The 15,444-nt window shown below is 53.7% G+C and overlaps 2 protein-coding genes across 2 annotated transcripts; one reads left to right on the forward strand and one right to left on the reverse strand.

The window, feature by feature from the left end:
* Window positions 1–281: 281 nt before the first annotated feature.
* Window positions 282–1,777, forward strand: POU3F2 (POU class 3 homeobox 2). Its single transcript, XM_058835653.1, has one exon. It carries the CDS (start codon window positions 389–391, stop codon window positions 1,694–1,696), a length of 1,308 nt encoding a protein of 435 aa, XP_058691636.1. The 5' UTR covers window positions 282–388; the 3' UTR covers window positions 1,697–1,777.
* A 4,194-nt stretch (window positions 1,778–5,971) lies between these two features.
* Window positions 5,972–11,716, reverse strand: LOC131577658 (collagen alpha-1(I) chain-like). Its single transcript, XM_058835699.1, has 6 exons — window positions 11,694–11,716; window positions 10,248–11,298; window positions 7,926–8,565; window positions 7,286–7,530; window positions 6,740–7,190; window positions 5,972–6,621 (listed from the first exon to the last, which is right to left on the reverse strand). Exons 1-6 carry the CDS (start codon window positions 11,714–11,716, stop codon window positions 5,972–5,974), a joined length of 3,060 nt encoding a protein of 1,019 aa, XP_058691682.1.
* Window positions 11,717–15,444: the final 3,728 nt, after the last annotated feature.

Genomic DNA, 15,444 nt, shown 5'->3' on the forward strand with positions numbered 1-15,444 from the left:
GGCGGGCCGGGGCGGGGCCGGCGGCGGCGCGCCCCTGCCCTCCCCTACGCTCCCCCCGCCCCGCGGCCGCCGCTCCCCCGCGCCCCGTTCCCCCTCGGAGTTGGGTTCCAGCGGGGGCGGGCCGGGGCGGGCCCGGGGCGGGGCGCGGCCGGCGGGGAGCGCCAATGGCGGGCGGCGGCGGCGGCGGTCGCCGGGAGCGCCGGCGTCCGTCAGGGCGCGGGCAGCCAATGGCGAGCGGCGGCGGGGCGGGGCGGCCGCGCGTGCCTTCGCAGTGGGCCCCGCCGCGCGGGCCGGGGGGGCGCGGGCGCCGCGCGGCGCCCGAGGCGAAAAAGTAGCTGTCAAATGCGCGGCGCCTTTAACCGGCGCGATCAGTGCGGCTCGGCGAGTCATGGCGACCGCAGCCTCCAACCACTACAGCCTGCTCGCCTCCGGCTCCCCCATGGTGCACGCCGAGCCGCCCGGCGGCATGCAGCCCGGCGGCGGCTACCGCGACGCCGGCGCCCTGGTGCAGGCGGACTACGCGCTGCAGAGCAACGGGCACCCGCTGAGCCACGCTCACCAGTGGATCGCGGCGCTGTCCCACGGCGGCCCCGGCGGTGGCGGCGGCGGCGGCGGCGGCGGGGGCGGCGGCGGCGGCGGCGGCGGCGAGGCGCCCTGGTCGGCGGGCGCGCTGGGCCAGCCCGACATCAAGCCGGCGGTGGTGCAGGCGGGCGGGCGCGGCGACGAGCTGCCGCCGCCGCCGCAGCACCCGCCGCCGGGGCGGGCGCCGCACCTGGTGCACCACGGCGGCGGCGGCGGAGGGCACCACGCGGCGGCGGCGGCGGCGGCGGCGGCAGCGGCGTGGCGGGCGGGCGGCGCGGCGCACCTGCCGCCCGGCATGGCCGCGGCCAACGGCGCGCAGGCGGGGCTGCTCTACTCGCAGCCGCCCGGCTTCACCGTCAACGGGATGCTGGGCGCCGGGCAGCCGGGGCTGCACCACCACGGCCTGCGCGACGCCCACGAGGAACCGCCGCCGGGGCCGCCGCACCACGGCCCCGAGCACCCGCCGCCGCCCCACGGCCCCCACCCCGGGGCGGCCGGGCCGGCACCGTCCGCCGCCGCCGCCGCGCCCCCCGGGCCGCCGCCGCACCACGACCCGCACTCGGACGAGGACACGCCGACCTCGGACGACCTGGAGCAGTTCGCCAAGCAGTTCAAGCAGCGGCGCATCAAACTGGGATTTACCCAAGCGGACGTGGGGCTTGCTCTGGGCACCCTCTACGGCAACGTCTTCTCGCAGACCACCATCTGCCGCTTCGAGGCCCTGCAGCTCAGCTTCAAGAACATGTGCAAGCTGAAGCCTTTGTTGAACAAGTGGTTGGAGGAGGCGGACTCCTCCTCGGGCAGCCCCACCAGCATAGACAAGATCGCGGCGCAGGGCCGCAAGCGGAAAAAGCGCACCTCCATCGAGGTGAGCGTCAAGGGCGCGCTGGAGAGCCACTTCCTCAAGTGCCCCAAGCCCTCCGCCCAGGAGATCACCTCGCTCGCGGACAGCCTACAGCTGGAGAAGGAGGTGGTGAGAGTGTGGTTTTGTAACAGGAGACAGAAAGAGAAGCGCATGACTCCCCCGGGAGGGACGCTGCCGGGCGCCGAGGACGTGTACGGGGCCAGCAGGGACACGCCGCCGCACCACGGGGTGCAGACCCCCGTGCAGTGAACTCGCGGCGGGGGCGCCCGGCCCCTCCTCCTCTCCTCCTCCTCCTCCTCCTTCTCCTCCTCTCCTTCCCCCAACTTTTGATTGTCCTCCTTTTTTTTTTCTTTTTTTTTTTCTTTTTTTAAAATTTTATTTTCTCCTATCTTTAAAAAAAAGACAAAAAAATCAAAAAAAAAGAAGCAAACGCGAAAAAAAAAAAGAACAGCAAAGAAAAAGCGAGCGAGCGAGAGGGCGAGCGCGAATCACAGCGGACAGACAGATAGACAGACAAAGCACCTGCACCACACTGTCCCTTAGACGGTAGGAGGTGTGATGCTGTATTTTGACCTTTCCAGGCGAGTGCCCGTGCACGGGAGTGCGGTGGGTACCGCGCACGGGCAGGCAGGCGGGCACCGGCAGGGCACCGGCAGGGCAGCGGCAGGCACCGGCAGGGCAGGCGCAGGGCGAAGCGGTTCGCACAAAACTCCCTCACTCGCTGGCCAAAATATACGGCGCTGCCCTGCCGGGGAGGGGGCGGAGGCGAAGGGGGGGCACAGCCACCTCGGGTCCCCTCCGCAGCCCCCTCCCGCCACACAAAGGCAGATTGCATTGTGGAATGTCGCTCGGTGTTGGCACATGCTGCTGTGTTTATTTTCTGTGGATCCCCTGAATGAATATATGTTAAAAAAAAAAAAAAAAAAAAAAAAAAAAGGAAGAGAACTGAAAAGCTATCCCTTTTGATGTAGACAGTATTTAACCGTACCAATTTGCACTGCAAGAAAATCGAAGTTTACATAAACAAAATGTTTATTTTTTATTTTTTCCCCCTTCTTTTCCGACCTTAATTTTGCAAATGACTTGCATTTTCCACAGTGAGCGTTAGTCAACCAGTGACCGGTCTACAATATGTTACTGTGTTTTAGCCTTTGCTTTATGTGTATATGTGAACTTTTGTTATAAACAAGTATTCTTAAATACGTGTAACGCTTATTTTCTCCGTTTACCATAGCAAAAAGAATTGGTATATGTGTGTGTATGTATCCATATGCATGCGTGCACAGACATACATACATACACATATATATAATCTCTCTATATACACATATATATGCACCTCCAGCTTCCACTCTCCAGAGATGTGACTCTCGTAATTGTTTAATATATGCCTTCAATGGCAAGAGTCAAGTTTGGAGAAGGGAGAATAATGCAAATCAACAAAGTAAACTTCATTTTCAGGCAGTGTGTCCGGGGGTCGAGGCGCAACCAAAGGGGGAGGAAAAAAAATATGTGCAGCCCTTCCAGACTGTGTCAGTGCGGGCAAGCAAGGCCTGGTGTGGGGAAGGCGGAGAGGGAACAACATGTTTCCAGAGTTTTCCCAGAGAAAGTGGCATTTCCTTGAGAGGGAAAGGGGATTATTTAGCTCCCCCACCACCGCCCCCTCAGCGCCCTTTCCTTCCCCTCCTCCCCCCGCGGCTCCCTTGCGTGCCTTTGGCATCCCCGGTCTCATCGCCCGGGCCAATATCAGCCTCCAAACTTTCTTTTATTGAGCAGTTTTACGTCAAGGCAGAGCCAGGGAGAGCCTGAGGAGCTGCTGGGCCCGAGGTGGGGGTCGGGTGCTTACACCTGCCTGTAAACACATGCTGCCCCCTCCTCTCCACAGAGACCGTGTGCATTTCTTTTTCACTTTACTTTCAATATTTATTTTATTTTCTATTTGTATCCAGCCCCTCTCCCTTCCCATCCTCCTCTTGTCCTTTGGTCAGATTGTGGTATAATTTATTGAAGGAAAGGACCACTTTTAACTTGGGCAGCCTTGTGTCTTTCACTGGGGAATGAAATGATGTGGGAAAAAAATGCCATTTTTCAATCCGTGTTCCCCCCACCCCCTTCGCTAATAGTTTTAAAGTGCATTTCGTGACATTATCTTGATGAGAAATGGTTAACTTTCCAAAATAAAAAAAAGAGAAAAACCCATGGGGACAAAAAGGAAAAAAAAAAAAAAAAAAAGGAAAAAAAGAAAACAAAAAAGCTCTGAAGGGAAGCAGAGGAGCGGGACCTCGGAGCAGCGCATGTATGTGCGTGTGTCTGCGTGCGTGTTTGTGTACTTATGCACACACACACAGCTATGCATATACATTAGAGGAACTTTATGATAGTTATAAATTCATAAAGGGATCATTTAGTCAGCACAAATGGGTGCTATAGAGACAAAGCATTTTTATAATCTAAAAGTTTACTTAGTTGAGTGTTGGACAATTATGGAGAAAAAACAGTGAAGCATTCTCTCGCAGAACTCTCCTATAAATATTGCATTCAGTAGCTAAGGCTTTAGAATATGTTTCTCATTGTCTTTTAAAATGCCTGTGACACTGGGTTTTCTTTCCTTCTTTCTTTCTCCCTTTCTTTCTTTCTTGCTTTCTTTCTTCTTGGTAAGACAGATGATGATTTTTAAGAGGCACATGCATTAGCCTTTTTCCTGGTTTTCCAACAATTGTTAAAAAGATACGGGCACCAAGCTTTTCTCTTTTCTTTCTTTTTTTTTTTCTTTCTTTTTTTGGGGGTTTTTTGTTTGTTTGTTTGTTTATGTGTTGAGCTGCTTGTTATTTAAAGTGTTGAGGACTAGCGCCTAGTGAAGTGAATCAGATCAGGGCAGATCCAGTGGTAAAGGGAGGAAATGAACTTTCAGACACTTATTAATATGTGCGTAAGGTCAGACAACGGAGTCGAGAGGATGTTTGAGAAAGCCTCAAACTCCAAATAGGTTTACTAAAAAAAAAGTTACCACGCAAACCTTACCACTATGTATATATGTTTAATATTTGTCCTTTGAAATGCAGAAATAGTTTCAATGTTTTCTTTGTCTATTTTTCTTTTTTTTTTTTTTTTAAATGCTACCCAGGGAAATATTTTCATATCATTTTTAAGTGGCCTGCCTCAATGTATATTTATTTCTTTTAAAGCAAACAGGTTCTGGAAACTGTTTTTCTGTAGCTTTAAATGAGTAGGTGAACAAAATCTATATGGGATGTAATTTTTTTTTTTGTTCAGTCTCTTTAAAAATACTTTGTTTTGGTACATTTGGATGTGCTTGTGGGGAAAAATAAAAACGCAGAGATCCTTATATATTTATGTTAAAGTAATATTTTATTATCTACATAAAACAGAAATGCACAATACCTTCATAGTTTCTTCTAATTATTGAAATATCGTTATTTTATTTTTGAAGATAGCACAGATTTGCATAGTTCTTAAGATCTGGAGGGAGAAAATGCCAGTACTTATACTGAGCTGAATTCTGTGTAAAGGCGCCGCCGTTCCTTTCTATTTCGTGGAATTCTTCGAATAAATTTGATGCGTATACCGAGAGGTTCCACGCTTATAACTTTCAGAGTCTTGAAGGAGAGCCTCGGGAGCTGTGTTCATTGTGTCTCTCCGCAGATGAACCACTATCGTGTGTTTTGGAGCATTGATTTCTGTGCGGGTAGGGCTGTCCTGCCTTTGATGCTGGTGAGGAGCTCTGCTCCTCAAGTTTGTTGCATGTTCTCTCGGAAGGCATGGGGGAGAAGTGATTCGAGTCTTCTCGGTCCCTTTTCATAATTTAACATCTGACTCCTTAAAAAAAAAAAAAAAAAAAAAAAAAAAAAAAGAGAGAGAGAGAGGGAGAGAGAGAGAGAAGAAAGAAAAAAAGCAAAACAAAAAGGCGGGGCTTAATGATGGGAGTACCGTTTGCAGTAGGAAGGAAGAACGCGGCTGCCCAGCGGGGCTGCGCACCCCCGGGCCGGGCCCCGGGCCCCGCGGCCACGGCCCCGCTTTCACATTAGGTGCGGCTCCGTGCGGTGACGAGCGGGTCGGTTTTCCCGGAGGGGTCCCGGCTGGGGACCCGCGGGGCTAGCGCTGGCAAGCGACATCCGAGTGCGCAGTGTTCGCAGGCCCGGCGGTGTGTTCAGGTCCTTTTTGGCAGCCTCAGTTTCCTAAGTGCGATATCCTGCTCTTCTCCCACTCCTCCCCTCCTTCAAGATAGTTTCTAGGCTTATTAGATTTAATCATCTTTTCTAACTTCTAGTCAATATTACACTCATCCCGAACAGATTCAGCTAAATGATCTTATCAATAGTTTCGAAGAGAAGTGACAGAAAGAAGAAGTGTTTTGTGACCGCAGACGTGCTGACGGGTAAAATGTTGAAGCTGGGTATGGATTTAAAAGTCCTTGGTCAATAGCCCGCGGAACGGGCTGCGGAAAGCGAGCAGCCTCTGCCCTCTGCAGGACACTCGGGTGGGCGCCCAGGGAATATTTCGCCTTTAGCGACAGGGCCCCGCTGTCGGGGAGCGCTCCGGTGTCGGGTGGGCAGGAGGTGACTCGGATGGACGGAGCCTCGCTCGGCGGGGCAGGCCCGGCTCCGCGGGGATGGCCGGCTCAGCCGGGGGCGGGCTGGCGCGGCCGGCCGCTGTTCGGGGCCGGGCCGTCCCCGGCCGAGGTCCCGGGGCTGCTCCTCCGGGGCTCTTTGCCCAGCGAGAGCCTGACCTTACGGGGGCGGCTTCGCTCGTCCTTCCGGACCTGTTGTGGGGAGGCCAGCCGGTTCGGGGGTCATTCTTTTTGTCTCCTTCGATCTCTCTCTTAAGGGAAGGGAGAGGGGGAAATGGAGCAGCTATAGGATGCTCCTTCTGCAGGTGGATGTTAGAGTGCGCGGCAGCTCTTCGGGCTCCCTCGCTCTCATTTCCAGCAGGGACACCCTGTCGTAGGTCAGATGTCAACAACAAAAGCCCTGTTTCCTCGGTTCGCTCTCTTTCTGGTGGAGGCCGAAACTGGAAGACGAGAGGATACTGTATATCCTTAAGTCTGTCAGTCCTGATTGTCACCCCCAGTGTCTCCAGCCCCGCCGGGGCGAGAGGCAGTAGTCGGTGCTGCCCGACCGGGGCAGCTCCCGCCGCCGCCCAGCTGCGCCGTCCCTCTAGAGAGAGGACAGTGAGGGCCGGGGTTTGGAAAGAGAGAAGCGGAGGAAGGGGAAATAATCCTACAAATTCCCCAGGCTGCGGGGCAGGCCGGGATGGTGTCTGGCCAGGTGTTACTCTCGGGCTGGGCAGCTTGTGAGAGCCCCGGCGGGGGCAGTGGCCGCAGTTGGCCCCGGCTCCGCCCCGCCGTGTCTTTCTCCGTCGGGCTTTGTCGGCGGCAGTCCGGGGTTCCCCCCGTGCCCCCTTCTCCAGTGCCCCGGCTCCCGAGCGCGCTCCTGCCCGTCGCCGGGCCGCGGGGGTAGGGCGGGACGGTCCCCGCTGCCTGCGCCTTCCCGGCCTTCTGCCCGCGGCCTCGGACCTGGCCCAGCCTGGGGCCGCTCCCCGCCCTCCGGTTGATCCGATGGGGAAAAGCTCTCTGCCCCGGCTGCCTGCCCCTGCCTGCCGAGCGGCCCCAGGCCTCGGGGTTGTCCCGAGCCGCGTTGTTGGAGGTTTGGTGGCTCTTTGTTGCTGTGCCGTCGGTGAGGGGGATAGAGGACGGGTGACCCGGCCGGGGAAGGGAGGCGACGGCCTCCGGTGGGCGATGAGGCGCGGGGGAGAGCGGTCACTGGCGGGCCGGAGAGCCGGGCTTAGTCCGGTTTAAACCTCTGGCCTTAGATGCAGCACTGGGGGAGGGTGGCGGGCGTAGGCATCGTCTCGAGGAGCAGGGAGTGGGGGTGAGGAAAGAAGGAAACTGCCCGCGGCTTTTTGGCGGTGGATGGGGCAGCGGCGGCCTTCTGCTGCCTCCAGAGCGGAGTCTGGGCGTTGGGGTCTGTCTTGGGAATCGTGGCGCTCCCGCCTCCCCTGCTCCTGCGGGAGGAATCTGTTTATTGTGCTTTTCGAAAGGGACGCGGCCTGGGCTGCCTCTCTGGCTTTAAATGTCGAGAAAAGATAAAAAAACAAATTTTCAGAGTTGCGGGCGCGAAGTTGGCACTCTGTGCTCGGAGCATGGCCGGACTGCCGTCGGGGATGTAGGAAGATGCTCCGCAGAAGCCAGTTTGCCCCTGGCTCGGACGGGCGATGCTGGGGGAGCGGACATTTCTCCGGGGAAAATTAGTTAGAGAAAAGCCAAAGCGTGCTTTAGCGGAATTGGTAAAACAAAAAGACAAGACTCGTCTTCAGACCCGACTTCTCATCAAACTATAGACCAAACAAGTGGCCTTTCCGGCAAGAGAGTCCCAGCCGCAGCGCGTGGATTCTCACGCCGCGGTCGGCTTCAGCCCGTGGCCTGGCCCACGCTGTGGGTCTCTTCCTTCGTAGCGATTACCTCTCCCTGCAAACTCCCTGTAAATACCTCCGAAACTCGGCCAAGTGGCCCGAGTATGCCGGGATTTCACGCAGGGCCCCCGGGGCCGGGAAGGCCACCGGTGCCGGCGCGGAGCCCCTTCCCCCGCAACCCCGCACCGCAGCGCCCCGGTGCCAGCGCCGCCAGACCCGAGCATCCCCGCGGGACGCAGGGGTCTGATCCTGCCCTCCCGTCGGTGGGCAAAAAGAGAGAGGGATGAGGCAAGGACAGCGGCAGCAGAGCGGCCGAAACCGTGCCGGCGTTTGCGGGAGGAGCGGCGGGCGCTGCTCCCCGGCCGGGGCCCGGGGGGCTGGGGAGGGGGCGCCGGGACCCCTTCGCCCCAGGGAGGCGGCTGCTTGGGCCCGTGTCTGCCTGGCCCCGTCCGTGCCCCTGCCGGGGCAGAGCCGCTGCCGGCCCGGAGCAGGAGCCCTGCCTCCCTCCGCGAGTGGGGATACAGGGCGTGGGGGCCTCCCGGGGAACCCCATCGCTTCTGCGGCAGGGCCGGGGCGGTGCGGGCCGTCCCAGCGCTGGGCTCCAGCTCCAGCCCGGCTGCAGCTCTGCCGGTCGTCTTGCACGTCCCGCCCGGCCAGGCTGAGCTGTGCCGCTCCGCGCCTCCCTGGGCCTGTCCGCACAGATGTCAGCTTTAAGGATTAAAAAGAGAGCAGGCCGGTAGGAAGTTGGCGGCCGGTGTTTCACCCCCTCCTCTTCGCACGGCGGTATATTCTGGCAGGTAGAGGCAGCTTGTAAAAGTGATGACGAGTCCGCTCTTCCCCTCCTCTTCCTCGTCCCGTCTCCTCCCGTCCCGGGAGTTGTAAGAGGCGCTCGTCTAAAAGTTAGGACTTGTTTTTAGCCAGCCTGACTCATTCATTAATTCTCTTTCCCTCCTTGATTCATTCATGTCTACAGTCATTCATTGCCAAGTCCATGGAGGCATCAGCTCCTTGGTCAGTAGGGGAGACGTACAAACAAGGATGGTGCTATTTATTTCCCTCTGCCTGTGGATTTCTAAGACGTTCAAGCAGGCACAATCATTAAACTAATTTGTATTTGATTGTTTGGGCGGACGGGGGTGAATTTTATTGCACTAAGCATTCAAGCACGCACGCATCGCTGATTACCAGTATACATTAAATAAAGTTGTTTGTACACATTGTCTTACCACATATAGGCAGTCTTATTATTCTAATTACTCTAATTAGTGCATTGAAATGTTTTCTACTTGATTTGAGGAGACAGTGATTAGTTCTATTACTTCTTTTAACTCTTATTTCATGGAAAACTGTTGATGCATGTTCCAATTACCTTGTTTTTCTCTTTAATATAGCGTGGGCCAAAATTATTATGAAATGATATCGTTGGTGGGTAGAAACATACATCTATTTTCCCTTTCTAAAAGAACTTCAATTTTTTTTGAAACCACCACCAGATAGAACACTCCCAAAGCGCTCACAAGCAATAATTTCTAGCCAAAGAAGCACGTTTCTTCTTTACAATTTCTTCTGCTAGTGCTTTAGTACTTTGTGGTTGTAGCATTTACCTTTATGATTTTTTTTCTGGGTTTTTTTCTAAAAAGAAAAAAAAATTAGTCTGACATATACTTCAGACAAAGCTATTTCATAAGTTTTCAGTTAAGGTTACTATTAATTGATAGAATCAGTTCATCAAACATGATACTTCGGTAGGGAATTGTAATTAAAACCTTAATCCCGTTTGAGATTTAATTTTATCTTAAACACTTTCTTGAGGGATTTCCCCCCCCCCCTTTTCCTTGGCGGTTGCCGCTTGAAGCACGGTGGGGGCACAAAGAGGAACCCAGACCCCACCAGGGCAGGGAGGTTATTTCGTTATCAAAATACCCATCTTCACTATTGAGCCAACTGAGGTTTTGTGTCGAGTTTTGGGATGTGTGTATGTGTTGGCCTTTTGTGTTGATGTGGCGGCCACTTAAACCCAGACGGTGACAAAGCGGGTGCTGGGGATGGAATCTCGCCTTCCTTTCACATTACAGACAGGGAGACTGGTTATTTCTCGGCCATAAAAATACTGCGGCTTTTTTTGTTGTTGTTGTTGGCGTTTCCCCCCTCCTTTTCAGGTTAGTTTGTTAAATAAATACGAAGGGATGGGGGAAAAGTAAAGAAGGGGGGGCGGGGGGGAAGGAAGAAACGCAAACCATCCCTTAAATTCTTAGAAATCCTGGTCTGGAGGGAAATCTATGGAGTTACATAGGTAAATATTGGGCCTAGGCTGCTTATACTTTTAATATTTAAACTGGGATTATAGGGGATCTAAAGACGCCTTCCTAACCTTTGCCAATTGCCTGTGCGAGGAGAAATCCCGCAAGATGTACAAAGGGGCGAGACGGCTTCCCACTGCCTCTGATACACGGCTCGGCCGCTGCTGCGGCTGCGGACCGCCTTTCCCGCAGGGTCGAGGCTGTCGGGGGACAGGCAGCGCTGGGCTTTGGACGGTGTTTGAAGGCGGGGGTCCTACTGCTGCTTCCCGCAGAGCAGCGTCTCGTCCCGCTCCGAGGGCCGGGCTCAGCGCCGGCAGCGCCCCGCTCCGGGGAAGGAGCCACGGGCCGGGGCCGGGAGCGGAGCCGGGATTGGGACCGGGATTGGCCCAGGACTGGGACCGGGATTGGGCAGGGATTTGGACCGGGATTGGGGCCCGGAGCAGGGCTGGGATTGGGGCCGGGATTGGGCCGGGACTGGGACCGGGATTGGGGCCGGGAGCAGGGCTGGGATTGGGGCCGGGATTGGGCCGGGACTGGGACCGGGATTGGGGCCGGGATTGGGCAGGGATTTGGACTGGGATTGGGGCCGGGATTTGGACCGGGATTGGGCCGGGAGCTGGGCCGGATTGGGCAGGGATTGGGGCTGGGATTAGGGCCAGGATTGTGGCTGGGATTAGGGCCAGGATTGTGGCCGGGAGCTGGGCCGGGATTGGGCCCGGGATTGGGTCGGGACTGGGGCCGGGACTGGAGCCGGGACTGGAGCCGGGACTGGGCCGGGAGTGGGGCCGGGACTGGGCCGGGATTGGGCAGGGAGCGGGGCCGGGATTGGGCCGGGACTGGGCAGGGAGCGGGGCCGGGATTGGGCCGGGACTGGGGTCGGGATTGGGCCGGGACTGGGGCCGGGATTGGGCCGGGACTGGGGCCGGGATTGGGCCGGGACTGGGGCCGGGATTGGGCCGGGATTGGGGCCGGGATTGGGGCCGGGATGGGGCCGGGAGCGGGGCCGGGGCCGCGCGTGGAGCGCGGGCGCCCCCCAGCGGCCGGCGGCGCCACGGGGACTCCCCCGGGAAGGGCAGGGGCGCTTCCCGCGTCCCCTCCCCGCTCCCAGAGCCCTCGCTCTCCCTGCGCACAAACACGGCCTCAGGGACACCCCTCAGAGAGGTCGCTGGAGCCCGTGGTGCCTCTGGGAGGGGGATGACAAAGTCGTGAGTACACTTGTCGTCTTCCCTTCCTTTTTTTTGTTTTTTAGTGGTTTGTTTTTGGTTTGTTTGCTTTGTTTGTGTGGTTTTTGGTTTTTTGGGGGGGATTGTTGTTATTGTTGTTTTAAATATACATACAGAAACATTTAAATCCCATGTTAAAAGTTGTTCTGTCGTCTGGATGGGATTAAAAAGAACAACAAAAAAACACCACCCAGAAAATCCATAGTTTATTTGCAAACCCCTGAAAACTGGGAGAGCTGCTATTTGCCTCCCCTCCTCCTCCCGCTGGGGAAGTGTGCAGTCCCTCAGACTGGCCATCCCTCTTCCAGCTCAGGCATGTCGGATAACAGGACAAAGCTCTGTCACTTCTCCGTGGCGCAGAAGCTGACCCGCGTCGTCCCACGGAGGGGGACACCTGTGGGGCTCGACTGCTCTGACCACGCTGTGTGGGAGCGGTGTGGCTCCGGCTCCTGCCCTCAAGCTTGCAGGGAGGTAAGCTTGGTATCCCAGCGCCAGGTATCCCACAGCCTCTGGGAGCTGTTCCCTGCCCACTGCACATCCCCCTGCAAGCAAGGGCACAGCCAGGGCAGCGGGAGAGGGGCAGGTCCTGGGACCCTGAGCACACCTCTGCCATTCTCCCTTCTTCTGGGAAGGCAGGGGGCTCAAATCCTGCCATTTCACCAAATAGTGTCCTGCTCTTGCTGAATTCTGGTTTGCTGAAGGCAAAAGATCGCATGTGACAGACCAGTGTCACCAAACGCCTCCAAAAAAAACCACAACCCCAAAACTCTCCTCCATTGGATGGATCCCCCATTCCGCAGGAACAGAAATCTGGGGACAGCCCTGGTCTCCTGTAGGGCCTTTCTTGTGCTGGCTGGGTGCTGTCTTTATGCCCAGGCCCACGACGGCCTCCCAAGGCCCTCTGAGAGGTGTTGGGAGTTCGGCTCTGTATGGGCCCAGGCTCTGCAGCAGCACGGGCTGGTACGACCACACAGGTTTACATCTTGTGTTTATTTCAGTGCTGCTGGTTTGTAACTACCACTTGCCATGCTGTGTATGTAGGTGCTGAAAATGTTAAAATATTGTGAATATCAAGAACCCAAGACATTCAGACATTCTGCTACAGCAGACTTCATTGCACTGAAAACTGATAAGTGACATATCACGATCTCAGAGTCTCTTGTTAACTCAACAAGCAAATTGAGCTGAAACAAAACAAAACAAAACACCCAAGACAGATTAAGTTTTAGAAAGAAATAAGCATTCTGCACAGAGCTAATCACACTACAGACAGCCAATACTGTAGCACTGAGCAGACATGGGAGAAAATAACCTGTTTTCCAGCTGAACATCAAAGCTGGACTTGTACAGATAACAGAAACAAAATGCTGTGGGTACAGCAGGAATTGGAAAGGTAAGCTGTGGCTACATGTTCAGCGACAGACCAAATCTGTGTCCAACCTACCTGTGGAGATAGCTCTGCTCACAGTAGGCAAAAATCGTAGCAAAGGTTCAGCCTCTAAAGGGAAAATCTGGCTTTGTTCCAGGGACCCTTCCTAAAGTAGCTGATAAGTAAGGATTGATTTATTTGCTAATAGGTCTGAGGAGCTGGAGAACACTGGCCTTTTGCATACTAATTTTGTATACATGCTCAGTATATATGTATCATATCCCAAACCAGAGGTTTTTGATTTTGGATGGAATCGAGGTCTTTAGCTTAAAGCAGTCCCTCATTTAATCATGCATGTCTTGCTTTTTGCTACACATGCCTTGTGTAGCCAGCCAAGAGAGATGAGAGTGTTTGAGAGGACCTGCAGAGAGGCCTTCAGTCCTTCCGGCTTTGGTCCTGCCTCCTCTCCAGCTGGCCATTCAGAAATGCAGGCACAACCGCAGTAGGGGACAGGTCACTTGGGGTTTTACATCTATAGGTTCAATTTCACACCCCTTCACTTCCCACAGGCTCTACCGACAAGGCTGAAATCAATCTCCCTCTCCCCTGCCTGGCCCAGCACCGTGACTCTTGCTCTCCTGCCTCTGTATCTCTAGTGAAAGGGCAGAAGGGGGCTTACCCCGAGAACACACACATAATCCAGCAGCTAAACCTCAGCTGCACCTTCAGTTAATTCCCCTTGGCCTGAATCCAAGGCTTCCCGCATTCCAGCACTGCTGTACCGCCAGACTTGGACCTAACTCTCAGCAGAGGAAATAAGGCTAGCTGCAGCAGGCTCCTGATAGTCCTAAACATGCAGCCTACATGGCCACGGGCTGTTATGGGCAGGAGAAAGCCCCATCATTTACATGGGCTGAACAACTTCTAGTTAAGGTAAAATTCAGGAGTGACCAGAGAGTCTGGGGTAAGAAGGACACACCGTGGAGTTTGCAGGAGTCCTTAGAGGCAGCGGCTGCAGCAGCTGTGAGTGTTGTAAAACACGAATAACAGCCTCATTGAAATGTTACAATTCCAACCTGTTACCCAGTACAGAAGAGCATCCCAAGGGAATATGGACCATTTTCTCATATCTGTTTTGAGACAAGATATAGCATTGCTATTTCTCGGCCAGAGGGAACAGCCTCTGCCTTCCCTGGATACATCCTGCTGTTGTGTGTGAACAGAGCCACAACAGATATGAATCATTCAGCAGCAGACAGAAAGATGCAAGAAGCTGGAATTCCCTCACTCTTCCAAATTTAAGCTCATTATTTTAGGAGACTTCTGGGGAAAAGTGTTTTTTATAAGGAGACCGTGCTGTTCTGAGGAAAAAGATATGCTCGGGAGCAAGGCAGTATGTGCACTTCCTTGCAAAGAGAGAGGAGACAGTATGCGTTCCCTTAGTTTCCTACAATATTTAAGGGAAATGAAAGATGTAAAAACTGCCTAAGGACTGTATATTTAGGAAAAGGCAAAAAGAGGGGTCTTGACACCATCCCCTCAAAACTGACTTCTTCCTATCAGGTGACAGACAGCACTCGATCATGAGCTGGAGATCCTTAACCCGTGCCTCTTTTACAAAGATCTGCCACTGAACAAAGGAGACACAGATGTGAAAGTCTCTATACCTTTTGGAGAGCAGCAGAACACTCATCGATCAATATTTTAATGTGAAAGCTGCCATAATTGTCTGAAAAGACTGAATTATTTAAAAGTATAGATATAAAAAAAGCAGACCAGCATTGTAGATCTCTCAGTTTGATCAGTGCCCACAATATTTTGATCTTACATTTCCTTTCTCTTAGCCAATTCAAAGATAGTGATTTGCTCTTGCATAACATTTTTCTCCATGAGTCTCATTATTAACAGATACAGTAAATACTAGAATACTTTCCATTTGTGTGACACACAAATGGAAAATTAATCAGAACAGTTTTAAAACTCCTCCCCAGCAGCAGCTGGGTCAAGCAGCAGCCACAGCACTAATAAAAACATAGTCTGGGGCACCTGAAGGTTATGTCTCACCACTTTTTTGTCCCTTCCACAATCAGTTTAAAAAGAGGAGCATCTTATATGCACTAGGTAGGGCTCCTAGAAAAGATATCTGCTGGGGGAATGAAAGTTACTGCAAGGCATCGTATCAAGTCTATCCGTGAATGTTACGGGGGAAAAAAATAGACATATGTTGAAAGTAGCATGTCATCACCTTCCATGAACTCTCCCTGTGACAGATAATTTTGCAGACAAACCCTTTGCAACTACTAAGCAGAAATGATGACAAGAACACAATGAAGATTTCTGTAAACAGAGGTACCACGCAGTAAGTTTTCTGAAGTTTATCCCAAACACAGTGATTTTCTTCTAGATTCTTCTATGCTAGGCCTTCTGTTCTACAGTAATATTAATATTCATTATTAGACATGAGTACTAGAAAAGATAACCTAAGTAGGTTGCCAGTCACATCTTTCTGTCACATTCAATGTAGTTTTTAAATACAGACAATTTAACACCTATTATATATTTTTTTTTAATTTTTTTTTTTTATATTTTGTCTGTGGTGCACTTTGAGCCCTGAGCTTGTAGCCACTCAAGAAGGCTGAATCTACGCATGATTCATCTGTTTCACAAAGAAATGAT

This window comes from Poecile atricapillus, chromosome 3, assembly GCF_030490865.1.
Source record: "Poecile atricapillus isolate bPoeAtr1 chromosome 3, bPoeAtr1.hap1, whole genome shotgun sequence".
Taxonomy (NCBI): Eukaryota; Metazoa; Chordata; class Aves; order Passeriformes; family Paridae; genus Poecile; species Poecile atricapillus.